The 15714-nt window shown below is 45.3% G+C and overlaps 1 protein-coding gene across 3 annotated transcripts in view; it reads left to right on the forward strand.

The window, feature by feature from the left end:
• The first annotated feature begins 2975 nt into the window (after window positions 1–2975).
• LOC122931886 (cGMP-dependent 3',5'-cyclic phosphodiesterase-like) overlaps window positions 2976–15714 on the forward strand; it is a 310101-nt gene continuing 297362 nt past the window's right edge. Inside the window, exons 1-2 of one of the 3 annotated variants that reach the window (XM_044285943.1) lie at window positions 2976–3465; window positions 3675–3747. In XM_044285943.1, coding sequence (XP_044141878.1) covers window positions 3422–3465; window positions 3675–3747 — 117 coding nt within the window. In that variant the 5' untranslated portion in view covers window positions 2976–3421. Of the gene's footprint in view, window positions 3466–3488; window positions 3573–3592; window positions 3748–15714 lie in introns of those variants that run through there. The other 2 variants (XM_044285946.1, XM_044285942.1) reach the window with 2 other exon arrangements.

Below are 15714 nucleotides of genomic sequence, written 5' to 3' on the forward strand. Positions count from 1 at the left end.
CTGGTGTAGTATACAGCTCTCTCCTGGTGTAGTATACAGCTCTCTCCAGGTGTAGTATACAGCTCTCTCCAGGTGTAGTATACAGCTCTCTCCTGGTGTAGTATATAGCGCTCTCTCCAGGTGTAGTATATAGCGCTCTCTCCAGGTGTAGTATACGGCTCTCTCCAGGTGTAGTATACGGCTCTCTCCTGGTGTAGTATACAGCTCTCTTCTAGTGTAGTATACGGCTTTCTCCTGGTGTAGTATACAGCTCTCTTCTAGTGTAGTATACAGCTTTCTCCTGGTGTAGTATACAGCTCTCTCCAGGTGTAGTATACGGCTCTCTCCAGGTGTAGTATACGGCTCTCTCCAGGTGTAGTATACGGCTCTCTCCAGGTGTAGTATACGGCTCTCTCCTGGTGTAGTATACAGCTCTCTTCTAGTGTAGTATATAGTTGTACATAGTATATATCTGCTGTGCTTTTCTACACTTTTTAGTTTTGGTCCCATCGTTTGCACCTGCGCTTTTCGTGGCTAGCTCCAGATGTTAGCTGACGGTCTATAGTAAATATGACCCAGGACGTTTTTGTTCCTTTTTGTGCATTAGATGGTATTTTTTGTTTTTCTCTTATGAAATGCAGGTGCTGGAGCTCTGGCGTGCTTTCTGACCTTTTACATCTCCTTGAAATGTAAAAATGTATGAAAAACGCCTAAAGCTCCAGCACGCCGGATTTTTGAAAAGAAGCTAGAAAAACGAAAAAATACCACCTAATTCATGTGTGTGAAAACCTCTCTGCTGGCTGCTAAGTCGGATATTTCCGCAAGGCCCGCCGGCCCATTGACTGTAGTGGAATCCTGCGTAGATCCGGCAGCTACCCAGTACATAGTCCAGGATTCGAATCCCAACATGTTCGCTGGATAGTGGCCGGATCTACGCAGGATTCCAGTCAATGGGGCCGGAGGGCATTGCGGAAATATCAGGACTATGCTGGAACCGAAAAACTCCGGCATTCTCTGCCAAAACAGCCTGACGGAGACCTAAAACCAAGCCTCAGGGCTCATGCCACAAACGTATTTTTTTTCCGTGTCCAGTCCGTCTCTTTTTTTGTGGCCCGTATGCAGAACCATTCACGTCAATGGGGCCACCAAAAAACAAAAATGACTCTGTGTGCATTCCGTGTCCGTATGTCCACATGTCCTATTATTGTCCGCAACAGACAAGGACAGGACTGTTCTATTAGAGGCCGGCCGTTCAGAGTTTTATGTATCCGCAATATGTGGAACGCAAAACATCCAATGGTCGTGGGCATGAGCCCTCTTCTACAGGTACAGGCTGACAGATCCTCACCTTGACAAAAAAGGCTACAATGTGGTATATCTGGCGCCCTCTAGTGGAGAAGAACGTGTCTGCAATGAGGTTGTGAATAAATCTCAGGGATAATCATCACCAACATCAAGATAGCTTGTATAATACATGAGATCTGCAGTCCTATGTAACACCTCGGATAACACAGTGATAACTCTCAGTACAGATAATGTAGTAGACGTCACCTGCAGTCCTATGTAAAGTCACAGATAACATAGTGATATCTCTCTCTGAGTACAGATAATGTAGTAGATGTTACCTGCAGTCCTATGTAACACCACAGATAACACAGTGATAACTCTCAGTACAGATAATGTAGTAGACGTCACCTGCAGTCCTATGTAAAGTCACAGATAACATAGTGATATCTCTCTCTGAGTACAGATAATGTAGTAGATGTTACCTGCAGTCCTATGTAACACCACAGATAACACAGTGATAACTCTCAGTACAGATAATGTAGTAGACGTCACCTGCAGTCCTATGTAAAGTCACAGATAACATAGTGATATCTCTCTCTGAGTACAGATAATGTAGATGTCACCTGCAGTCCTATGTAACAGCACATATAACACAGTGATAACTCTCTATGAGTACAAATAATGTAGATGTCACCTGCAGTCCTATGTAACACCTCAGATAACTTTCTGAGTACAGATAGAGTAGTTGATGTCACCTGCAGTCCTATGTAACACCACAGATAACAGTGATATATGAGTACAGATAATGTAGTAGATGTCACCTGCAGTCCTATGTAACAGCACAGATAACACAGTGATAACTCTCTTAGTACAGATAATGTAGTAGATGTCACCTGCAGTCCTATGTAACAGCACAGATAACACAGTGATAACTCTCTTAGTACAGATAATGTAGTAGATGTCACCTGCAGTCCTATGTAACACCACAGATAACACAGTGATAACTCTCTTAGTACAGATAATGTAGTAGATATCACCTGCAGTTCTATGTAACACCACAGATAACACAGTGATAACTCTCTGAGTACAGATAATGTAGTAGATGTCACCTGCAGTCCTATGTAAGACCACAGATAGCACAGTGATAACTCTCTGAGTACAGATAATGTAGTAGATGTCACCTGCAGTCCTATGTAACACCACAGATAACACAGTGATAACTCTCTGAGTACAGATAATGTAGTAGGTGTCACCTGCAGTCCTATGTAACGCCACAGATAACACAGTGATAACTCTCTGAGTACAGGTAATGTAGTAGATGTCACCTGCAGTCCTAAGTAAGACCACAGATAGCACAGTGATAACTCTCTGAGTACAGATAATGTAGTAGATGTCACCTGCAGTCCTATGTAACACCACAGATAACACAGTGATAACTCTCTGAGTACAGATAATGCAGTAGTTGTCACCTGCAGTCCTATGTAACACCACAGATAGTAGTGATAACTCTCAGTACAGATAATGTAGTAGATGTCACCTGCAGTCCTATGTAACACCACAGATAACACAGTGATAACTCTCTGAGTACATATAATGCAGTAGTTGTCACCTGCAGTCCTATGTAACACCTCAGGGTGGAGGAGGGGCTGGTGTAGACTATGTTACTAATGATCCTCTGCTTCTTCTTTCATTTCCTGGGGGGACTGAGGTTTACAGGCCACGATCCTGAGGCTGCACTACTGAGACCTTGTGCTGTCAGGTGAGGGGTTGTCATGGAGACCTGGTGGGGATCCTCATCAGTTACCGCATCCTCCGGTAGTCCTGTGTGGACGGTGCTCTGAGGTCTCCATGACAACTCCTGACAGACACTACTACCCCCAGCATCCGTAATACTACAGGTGTTCCACGGGGAGGGCACTGACTGCTCCCAGAACAACCTGGACAGATGGAGAAAGTCCATGGAAAGTTCTCCGCCAGTCCCAGAACCCTGTGTGTGTCTGTCAGCCGCCCTCCGCCGGCTGGGCCCCCGCAGACTCCCCTCTCCCCTGCGGTGTGACCAGTGTCAGGTGCGGCGGCGGCTGCAGCTGGCGGCACTAGGACCGCGCGGCGCAGCAGTGGCAGGCTGTCCCCCGCCCGTGTCTCCGGTACCGCAGCGATGTGGCTCCTGCGCTCCGCTTGCCCGGTGGCTCTGGGGAGCAGGTGCGTGCGGCGGAGGAGCCCGGGGTGGGCTGAGGGATGGCAGTGGGGAGGGGCGGCCGTGCACAGAGGACGTGCCCAGGACTGAACGTGTGCCCGGCATCCATGTAGTGAGTGCATGTGTGTGCATGGCAGCGGGGCCGGCGGTGGGCGGCTGGCAGCATGCTCCTCGTCCTGCATCACGTACTCACTGCCCTTCTCCATTTCTTTAGACGGGGGCAGCAGGCTTTCCTGAAGGCAGAAGACGCGGCGGCTCCGGGAGGAGGATGCTCCGAAGCCCTGCAGGTAGGAGACCTCACCTGGCACCTGTGGGCACAGCCCTGGCATCAGGGCACTGTTGGCAGGATGTGCCACCCGGTCCCTAGAGCTCTACAGAGGGGACTTGTGGATATGGCACTTAGGCTGACTGGTAGGATTTGGGTGGAAGGTGCCAGCTGCGCCCACAAGTTCCTGTATAGTCCCCCACATCTGAGAGTCGGGCATCAGGTGCCACATGTATTGAGGTTGGAGGGGCAAGACACATGGGCACCAAGTCTTTTCTGAGAGGGTCCTGCAGCAGAGGATGTTGGTGGTGGTAGTGTGGGCTTTTATGATTGAACATTGCAGGCTGGTGAGATCTGGGTAACAGCTGGCAGGACCCAGGCACGGCATGGCACCAGGCATATGTGTATGTGGGCTTTGCAAGACACTTGTGGATTCTTTCGGGCACAGATTAGGCACACAGCGGGCACACATCGGACACAGACCAGGCACACATCGGGCACAGACCGGGCACAGATCAGACACACATTGGGCACAGACTGGGCACAGCGGACACAGATCCGACACACATTGGGCACACTGGGCACAGACAGGGCACACAGCGGGCATAGACCGGACACACAGCGGGCACAGACCGGGCACACAGCGGGCACACTAGATGGTTCGGCACATTGCTGGGCAGCAGGTGGCACCTGATCTGAGAGGTGGTGAGAAATACTAACACTTGAGATTGTTGTTTGGATACATTGTAACGTCTCCTGCAGCCAGATGTTCTGAAACTACTACTCCCAGAGTGTCCTGAGTGCCGCTCAGTAATCACACGCTGAGGGTTTTACTGACTGTTGTGTCAAACATTTATTATCGACTGAAATATAAGTACTAATGATGGAAATACTGTATGTGATGTCACCGGGAGCGGCGGAGGTGACGGAGCCGGAGTTTATAGAAATACTGCCATATAATGTACAGGGCAGCAGGAACGTAGTAGAGGTCACCTGCAGTCCTATGTAACACCACAGATAACACTGTGATAACTCTCTGAGTACAGATAATGTTGTAGATATCCCCTGCAGTCCTATGTAACACCACAGTAAACACTGTGATAACTCTTCGAGTATATAATGTAGGAGATGTCACCTGCAGTCCTATGTAACACCACAGATAACACAGTGATATCTCTCTGAGTACAGATATTGTAGTAGTCACCTGCAGTCCTATGTAACGCCACAGATAACACAATGATAACACTCTGAGTACAGATAATGTAGTAGATGTCACCTGCAGTCCTATGTAACACCACAGATAACACAGTGATATCTGAGTACAGATAATGTAGTACATGTCACCTGCAGTCCTATGTAACACCACAGATAACACAGCGATAACTCTCTGTGTACAGATAATGTAGTAGATGTCACATGCAGTCCTATGTAACACCACAGATAACACAGCGATAACTCTCTGTGTACAGATAATGTAGGAGATGTCACCTGCAGTCCTATGTAACACCACAGATAACACAGTAAAACCTCTCTGAGTACAGATAATGTAGTAGATGTCACCTGCAGTCCTATGTAACACCACAGATAACACAGCGATAGCTCTCTGTGTACAGATAATGTAGGAGATGTCACCTGCAGTCCTATGTAACACCACAGATAACACAGTGATAACTCTCTAAGTACAGATAATGTAGGAGATGTCACCTGCAGTCCTATGTAACACCACAGATAACACAGTAATAACTCTCTAAGTACAGATAATGTAGGAGATTCCACCTGCAGTCCTATGTAACACCACAGATAACACAGTGATAGCTCTCTGAGTACAGATAATGTAGTAGATGTCACATGCAGTCCTATGTAACACCACAGATAACACAGTGATAACTCTCTAAGTACAGATAATGTAGGAGATGTCACCTGCAGTCCTATGTAAGACCACAGATAACCCTGAGCTGTGTCACATGACAGCCTCCATTCTGCAGCAGTGACACAGTGTAACATAATAGTCAGACACACAGAGAATTTCTCGTATCAGGAATAGTCCACCAGCCTTTTGAAGACATTCCACTGGGTAAACTGGGACTGACCTCGTCCTTATGGACAATACATTTATAGCACATGGGAGACATTATGGGGGGGGGGGGGGGGGATTTTCCTAATGTCCGCTCTGGTCCTGGCGGCTCCTTCCCTTTGGACGCTGCTTGGATTCCATGATTAATTTTAGCCATGAGCTCAGAATCACACTCCTCTGCTGCTTATTTCCTGGAGCTTCTCCTTTAAGACGTCACGAGTGAAATCCGATAAACGTTGTTTCCTGAAGAGTGGCGCCCCCTGTGGTCTTCAGGAGTACTGAAGGGTCTCTGGGGCCTGCTGGTCACTCGGAGCCTGGTATCCGTGCAGTTTGTGTCTCCTGAATGGAGACCTTTCCATGCAGCAGTTGGCGGGGTTTCTGTGGGTAGCGTAAGAGTGACAGTCGGCGGGCATTCATTGACAGCCCAGGAATTCCCCGTGATTAACACTCTGCGTACTGCCGTAAAGAAGTTATGGCGCCTCTCTGGAACCGAACAGCTAACACTCCAAATATTCCTACTGCCAGAGATCCGACACAGAGAAGTCCTGGCGATTAGAAGGCTCACACTAGAGGGAATGCTTCCATATTACTGAATCATCATTAACACAGATCACATTTGTAGGTATCTCCACAGACAGAGGTCTTCTGGCCATCAACACCTGTCAGCCTTCACTAGTCTCCATGAGTCTTCTCCAGACTTCACCATTCTTAACCAGTTTTCATAATTTTACACCAGTCTCCACCAGTCTTCATCACTCATTGTCAGTTCCCACTAGTGTCCACTATTCTTTTCCAGTCTACACCAGTCTTCACCAGTCTACTTTAGTCCTCATTGGTCTCCACCAGTGTACATCTGTCTTTAGAAGTCTTCATCAGGCTTCAAAAGCCTCCATGATTTCACCACGTTACCAGTTCTCACTAGTGTCCACCTGTATGTACCAGTTTCCACTATACAGCAGTCTACATTACTCTTCACTAGTCTCCAGCAGTCTTTACCAGTCTACATTACTCTTCGCTAGTCTCCAGCAGTCTTTGCCAGTTGTAAGGGATCGCTCTCTCTCAGGGGTTCACAATTTCAGACTTCTCCTCTAACAACAGGGTTCAAGTCCAAAAGGTGCGTTATTTTGGCACTTCAGCACCATCACATACATAAACACCTGTCCGTCTGGGCTCTACCTAATACATGTGATGTATCTATCTCAGCTATAGAGCGCCGTTCACCAGCACGGTATTAGGTCCGGCTTTCCTCAGCCTCGTGGCCCCTCAGCCCTCCTGACTGAGACCACACAGAGCCTCTGCAGGCTTCAGTTTCCAAGTCTCCACTGGACTCCTGCACTGAGGGCTGGCCTCACCTGTGGTGGAATAGGGGTGTGGGCTAAAATATCCACCCCCTCTACACCTCTATCTTGTATGAGGCCCGTCACTGCCTCACACAGTCTACATTGGTCTTTACTAGTCTCCACCAGGCTTTAGAAATATTTATTAGTCTTCATCAGGCTTCAATAGTTTCCATGTTTTCATTACTTGTTTCCGATTCCCACTAGTCTTCACCAGTCTACTTTAGTCTTCACTAGTCTCCACCAGTCTACACCAGTCTTAAGAAGTCTTCATTATTCTTCATCAAGCTTCTATAGTCTCCATATTTTCATTGCTTGTTACCAGGTCTCACTAGTATCCACCAGTCTTTACTAGTCTCCTCTAGTTTTTACCAGTCTATATTAGTCTTCACTAGTTTCCACCAGTCTTCACCTTTTTACATTAGTCTTCACTAGTCTCCACCAGTCTACTTCAGTCTTTAGAAGTCTTCATTAATCCTCATCAAGCTTCAACAGTCTATATTTTCATTGCTTATTACCAGTTCTCACTAGTGTCCACAAGTCTTTACCAATCTCTACTAGTTTTAACTAGTGTACATTATTCTTCACTAGTCTTCACCATTCTACACCAGACTTCATAATTCTTCACCAGTCTCCACCATTGTCCACCAGTCTTCTTGAGCCTTAATTCGTTTTCACCAGTCTTCATCATTCTTCCCCAATCACTGCCAGTTTTCATGTGCGTTCATTAATCTTTGCCAGTCTTCAACAGTCTTTATAAGCCTTCACTGGTCTCCATAAGTGCACCAGTCTGCATGAGTCTTCATCAGTGTCCACCAGTCGTTATCAGCTTCATTACTCTGCAGCAGTCTCCACTAGTCCCCACTAGTATCTATGAGTCTTCACCAGTTTTAATCAGTCTTCACCAGTCTCCACCAGTCTTCATAAGCCTTCGTTGGTATTTATCAGTCCCCACCAGTCTTTATAAGCCTTCATTAGTCTTCACCAGTCTCCACCAGTCCCCAACCAGTCTTTATAAGCTTTCATTAGTCTTCAGCATTTTCCACCAGTCCCCGACCAGTCTTTATACGCCTTTGTTAATCTTTACCAGTCCCCACCAGTCTTTATAAGCCTTTATTAGTCTTCACCAGTCTCTATAAGCCTTTATTAGTCTTCACCAGTCCCCAACCAGTCTTTTCTAAGCCTTTATTAGTCTTCAACAGTCTCCACCAGTCCCCAACCAGTCTTTATAAGCCTTCATTAGTCTTCACCAGTCTCCACCAGTCCCCAACCAGTCTTTATAAGCCTTCATTAGTCTTCAGCATTTTCCACCAGTCCCCGACCAGTCTTTATAAGCCTTCATTAGTCTTCACCAGTCTCCACCAGTCTTTATAAGCCTTTATTAGTCTTCACCAGTTTCCACCAGTCCTCCACCAGTCTCCGTGAGCTTTCATTAGTCTACTTGTTGCATGATCAGTTTTCATTTATCATTGAAGTCAGCCGGATTGCAGAGAGGACCATGTCCACCTCCTCCCCACCTTCATTCCCCGCCCAGGGGGTCAGTTTTGTGTTCTCCTGCTGGTCATCTCCCAGCATCACATGGAGAAGCCCTGCTGCAGGACTGGACTTTTTCATTTGTTGTTCACAGCTCAAGGAACTTGTGTGTGGATCTAAGACTAACCAGCAGAGCTGACAATCTGCTGAGTCTGCGAGCTGCTGTGTAGAGCCTGCAGTGAGGTAACGAGCAGCACTTGGCAGAGTTTGTCATTGAGGATGCCACGCTGCACATCACATACACGCCGGAGCAGCAGAGCCGAAGAACAAGAAAATCCAATTATTTACCGCCGCAATGTTTGTCTCAAGTAATTTGGGGACGTCTCCGGCTTGTGGCGCGTGTAATAATATCAACTGGTGAGGAGGGTGAACGCCCCCGATTGTCAGACTGCGCCCCACACATCATGTAATGTGGGACCTCTCATCACAGCGTAACCCCAGCATCCCCCAAATACTAAGCAGGCATTACAGATTTACTGCCCCCAGACCCATCTCATACAGCCCTGCCTGTCACTCCTTACAGCATTAATGAACCAGGAAGCTCAGGATGAACACAGGCATGGGGCCCTTCCTGATAGCGCACTAGTACAGAACATGAAACTAAGTGTTACATTCTTGTTAAAAGGAGGCAGTATTATAGTAGTTATATTCTTGTACATAGTGAGCGGTATTATAGTAGTTCTATTCTTGTACATAGGAGGCAGTATTATAGTAGTTATATTCTTGTACATAGGAGCAGTATTATAGTAGTTATATTCTTGTACATAGGAGGCAGTATTATAGTAGTTATATTCTTGTACATAGGAGCAGTATTATAGTAGTTATATTCTTGTACATAGGAGCAATATTATAGTAGTTATATTCTTGTACATAGGAGGCAGTATTATAGTAGTTATATTCTTGTACATAGGAGCAGTATTATAGTAGTTATATTCTTGTACATAGGAGGCAGTATTATAGTAGTTATAGTCTTGTACATAGGAGCAGTATTATAGTAGTTATATTCTTGTACATATGAGCAGTATTATAGTAGTTATATTCTTGTACATAGGAGCAGTATTATAGTAGTTATATTCTTGTACACAGGAGCAGTATTATAGTAGTTGTATTCTTGTACATAGGAGGCAGTATTATAGTAGTTATATTCTTGTACATAGGAGCAGTATTATAGTAGTTATATTCTTGTACATAGGAGGCAGTATTATAGTAGTTATATTCTTGTACATAGGAGCAGTATTATAGTAGTTATATTCTTGTACATATGAGGCAGTATTATAGTAGTTATATTCTTGTACATAGGAGCAGTATTATAGTAGTTATATTCTTGTACATAGGGGGGCAGTATTATAGTAGTTATATTCTTGTACATTTGAGGCAGTATTATAGTAGTTATATTCTTGTACATAGGAGCAGTATTATAGTAGTTATATTCTTGTACATAGGAGCAGTATTATAGTAGTTATATTCTTGTACATAGGAGCAGTATTATAGTAGTTATATTCTTGTACATAGGAGCAGTATTATAGTAGTTATATTCTTGTACATAGGAGTAGTATTATAGTAGTTATATTCTTGTACATAGGAGCAGTATTATAGTAGTTATATTCTTGTACATAGGAGCAGTATTATAGTAGTTATATTCTTGTACATAGGAGCAGTATTATAGTAGTTATATTCTTGTACATAGGAGGCAGTATTATAGCAGTTGTATTCTTGTACATAGGAGCAGTATTATAGTAGTTATATTCTTGTACATAGGAGCAGTATTATAGTAGTTATATTCTTGTACATAGGAGCAGTATTATAGTAGTTATATTCTTGTACATAGGAGTAGTATTATAGTAGTTATATTCTTGTACATAGGAGCAGTATTATAGTAGTTATATTCTTGTACATAGGAGCAGTATTATAGTAGTTATATTCTTGTACATAGGAGCAGTATTATAGTAGTTATATTCTTGTACATAGGAGCAGTATTATAGTAGTTATATTCTTGTACATAGGAGCAGTATTATATTAGCTGTAGTCTTGTTGTAAATATAGCATTTCCACCTCTGCTGTATCTGTGATGAGTATCTTGTGCGTTTGTGTCTACTTTTCACCTGAGTATTTTCTAATCCAGGGATAACCAACCTGCGACCCTCCAGCTTTTGCACAACTACAACTCCCATCATGCTGCTACAGCCTACAGCTGTCAGCCTACAGCAGGGCATTGTGGGAGTTGTAGTTTTACAACAGCTGGGGGGCGACAGGTTAGGTATACCTATTTACCTAAATACCTAACTAATCCATGGGAAAGTTTATTGGAGATGTCTGCATTATCTGAATGGTGTTATCGTTGAGGGATAGTGTTACCTGGCTCATTAGCCTTCGGTTGCTTTCCATGCAACCAATGCAAATTGGTTATTCAGGTTATTTGGATAAGTGTTAATTAGGAAAGTGTTTTTTCCTTCTGTCCCTGGGTTTCTAATTTTGTGGGGCTCTCATTTGTCACCCCCTATTGAACATGCATGATAAAAGTCATTGATTAGCCGTCGGCCCTGGAGGTTTGCGATTTCTCTTGGCTAATGGTCTCTTTAAGTGATTGAGCTCCAGCAGTCTATTGATTATTGCTTTCTCATTCTGACCTCCTGTAGATCCTGGGTACCAATGAGCAACAAAACACTAAATCGGAATCCGACGTTACAACACAAATAGAACGCAAGTGTCAAAAATGAGTATCTCCTAGATGGGACAATCCCAGACACTCAGCATGTACACAGATATAATCCAAAAATGTATCTTTACTGACATCGATAAAACAAATAAACAGATGCATAAAGACAGACACAACCACACGGAGAGTGCGCACAATACGTCGGGGCATCAGGTTATAGCATTGCAAGGAGTGGGAAAGGAGGGATGGAAAAACAAGTATAAATAAATCCAAAATCCCACCATGTGTCTCCCCCACCTGGATAAAAAGCCATGATTCACAGCGTATACACAATACAGACCCGGCTCGTGGCACCTCCTAGAGACCCCGACACGTGTTTCGTCTCAGCCTTTATATAAGAAGATGTTGAAGTAGTTGTCCCATGTGCAGACACCCACTTTGGGGTACATTTGTGCAGATCCTGCCCAATTCCTACCCCTTTCCATTGGCTTCGTCCCTTTCTCAGGACTGTGCCAGCTGTGTATATATATATATATATATATATACACAGTATATACATATTTGCCCATAGTGGTTCTCTACTTTCCTCTCTCCGCCCTTTGGGTTTCAATTTCGCATTTTTCCAAGATCTCTGCTTGTCATCAGTGAATGAGAACTTTCCGGTTTACATCCAGATGCTGAAAGCTCATCCTGACCAAAGGGTTTGTCACAATTGTAAAACTCCCAACATGCACTGATAGCTGTAGGTTGTCCAGGCATGATGGAAGTTGTAGTTTTGCAACAGCTGGAGGGCCGCAGGTTGGGCATCCCTGGCCTTGACCATCCTCTTTGAGGAACTGATACATTGTAACAAACTGTCAGGCCTGTAGGGAGGTTTGTGATGTTAATTTGTAGTCTAGAGCGGATCCATTTGTAACAAACCCTCAGCTGGGAGAAGTGTCAGATCAGGGTGGGGTTGGTGTCTGGGGGTGTAGATAAGCATGACCACTGAGCCTTCACTTTTCAGCGTCTGCTGTGTACCCTGGGGGCGGGCACAGCAGAGGGCACCACCGGCGATGAGGACAGCTCGCCTCCCCCTCCCCGCGCAGTGACCTCTGCACATGTCACAGTCTCCTATAAAATAGCTTTCATGACTGAGGTGGGTGGGCTGTATTCTCCCCACCGGCTGTACACAGGGATGGCGGCTACCATAATAGTGAACGGAAAAAAAACCTGGTTAAAAAACAATAATTTATTCCAATATGACTTTATAATCTGTAAAATGGTAATGGGATACTTTCCCTTTAAGTGGAGGCTTTTGGGGGTCTCAGTAATTCCCTCGTTCTGGGTATTTCTGGCCATAGAGAAATGTCAGCCTCTCTAGGAGAGAGACCTGCCGCTGGGAAGCTGCAAATATATATATATATATATCCAGCGAGCTGAATACCATTGTCTTCTGACGCCCGTTCCACGGGTAATAAGTATTCACACCCCTCCCTGGTGTCATCTATAAATAAAGGATGTGACCTCGGCCTATCAGAGCACAGATTATTAGGTAGTCCTGTCATGTATGGACATCCCGGGGCAGGTCCTCAGTCCGTGACCCCCGTCCTGTGTAATATACAAGTCTGCAGAGCCAAATCCTGAGCCCCACGTCTGCACTAGATTCCATCATCATCATCATCATCTGTCCTGACAACCACTGTGGGCACAATTTTGTGGTTTCTGGGTTGTCAGTCAACTCCCTTCCAATAATTCAGCAAAGATTATACACTGGTGATAGCGCTGCAACATTTCTATACAGACATTGAACAAGCAGGAGATGCTAAGAGATTTAAAGGGAGTCTGTCACCACATTTGGGCATATTAGACTGATCCAATAGCGTTATTTGTGCCACAGAGAACTTAAAAACGGTCCCTTTGTTGTATCTAATGGAGTTTTCTTTCAACCAAAAATTAACTTTGAAGATTCTGTAAATGCGCCCTCTCAAGTGCCCAGGGCGGCATCTAAATCGCCCGAGCCCCAGGCAGCACCTCCTCAACGGCTCATAACCCCGCCCGCCGTGTGCCTCTGCCCGCCCGTTTACTCTCCTCCTCTCTCCTTTTCCACTGCGGCTGCGCGGTCAAATTCGTAGCGGGCGCAGTGGGAAAGGAGAGAGGAGGAGAGTAAACGGGCGGGCAGAGGCACACGGAGGGCGGGGTTATGAGCCGTTGAGGAGGTGCTGCCTGGGGCTCGGGCGATTGAGACGCCGCCCTGGGCACTTGAGAGGGCGCATTTACAGAATCTTCAAAGTTAATTTTTGGTTGAAAGAAAACTCCATTAGATACAACAAAGGGACCGTTTTTAAAGGGACTCTGTCACCACTTTCTAACCCCCCCTTTTAAAACTATTGTTCTCTCCATGGCGCCCTTGTGATTACAAAGGTGTTGTTATAACATAAATTCGCCGTCTCGTTTTGATAAAAATACCTTTTATGTAACCTGTCAATCTCTTTGGATAAGGTGCCCAGGGCGTTTCTGAGGGTCTGAAGCTGCCGCCCGCCGCCGCCGCCGCCGTTGGTGCCCAGCTCCTCCCCTGATCCTTTCAGCGCCGCCTGAATGTAAAGAAATCCGGCTCCGGCTCTCGCTCAGTCAGTGCCCCCTCCTCCTTTTCAAAGATCGCGCGCGTGCGCACAGGCCTGTGCCTGATGCGCCGGTGCGGACATTTAGAATCAGCCTCATTGAGCGAGATTGACAGGTTACATAAAAGGTATTTTTATCAAAACGAGACGGCGAATTTATGTTATAACAACACCTTTGTAATCACAAGGGCGCCATGGAGAGAACAATAGTTTTAAAAGGGGGGGTTAGAAAGTGGTGACAGAGTCCCTTTAAGTTCTCGGTGGCACATATAACGCTATTGGATCAGTCTAATATGCTCAAATGTGGTGACAGACTCCCTTTACACTGGGTTCACACCTGAGCGTTCCGAAAGGAGCGCTCTGTATGCACGATTGTACCGGCATTTACAATCGCGCATACAGAGACAAGCGAACGCTCATTATCGCGCGTTCCCGAATGTCTATGTACGGGAACGCGCGACAAAACGCCCCAAAGAAGCTCATGTACTTTTTTGAGCGTAGGGCGTTTTACAGCGCGATCGTACGCGCTGTAAAACACCCAGGTGTGAACCATTCCCATAGGGAATCATTGGTTTCTCCTTGTTGAGCGTTTTACAGCGCGTAGGAACGCGCTGTAAAACGCTCAGGTGTGAACCCAGCCTTAAGCTCTCAAGCTGCATTATAGTGAGTACAGCTCTGGAGTATAAAACAGGATGTAACTCAGGATCAGTACAGGATGAGTAATGTATGTACACAGTGACTGCACCAGCAGAATAGTGAGTACAGCTCTGGAGTATAATACAGGATGTAACTCAGGATCAGTACAGGATGAGTAATGTATGTACACAGTGACTGCACCAGCAGAATAGTGAGTGCAGCTCTGGGGTATAATACAGGATGTGACTCAGGACCAGTACAGGATAAGTAATGTATGTACACAGTGACTGCACCAGCAGAATAGTGAGTACAGCTCTGGAGTATAAAACAGGATGTAACTCAGGATCAGTACAGGATGAGTAATGTATGTACATGGTGACTGCACCAGCAGAATAGTGAGTGCAGCTCTGGAGTATAATACAGGATGTAACTCAGGATCAGTACAGGATAAGTAATGTATGTACACTGACTGCACCAGCAGAATAGTGAGTGCAGCTCTGGAGTATAATACAGGATGTAACTCAGGATCAGTACAGGATAAGTAATGTATGTACACAGTGACTGCACCAGCAGAATAGTGAGTGCAGCTCTGGAATATAATACAGCATGTAGCTCAGGATCAGTACAGGATAAGTAATGTATGTACACAGTGACTGCACCAGCAGAATAGTGAGTGCAGCTCTGGAGTATAATACAGGATGTAACTCAGGATCAGTACAGGATAAGTAATGTATGTACACAGTGACTGCACCAGCAGAATAGTGAGTGCAGCTCTGGAGCATAATACAGGATGTAACTCAGGATCAGTACAGGATAAGTAATGTATGTACACAGTGACTGCACCAGCAGAATAGTGAGTGCAGCTCTGGAGTATAATACAGGATGTAACTCAGGATCAGTACAGGATAAGTAATGTATGTACACAGTGACTGCACCAGCAGAATAGTGAGTGCAGCTCTGGGGTATAATACAGGATGTGACTCAGGACCAGTACAGGATAAGTAATGTATGTACACAGTGACTGCACCAGCAGAATAGTGAGTGCAGCTCTGGAGTATAATACAGGATGTAACTCAGGATCAGTACAGGATAAGTAATGTATGTACACAGTGACTGCACCAGCAGAATAGTGAGTGCAGCTCTGGAGTATAAT

Source organism: Bufo gargarizans, chromosome 3 (genome assembly GCF_014858855.1).
Source record: "Bufo gargarizans isolate SCDJY-AF-19 chromosome 3, ASM1485885v1, whole genome shotgun sequence".
Lineage (NCBI taxonomy): Eukaryota > Metazoa > Chordata > Amphibia > Anura > Bufonidae > Bufo > Bufo gargarizans.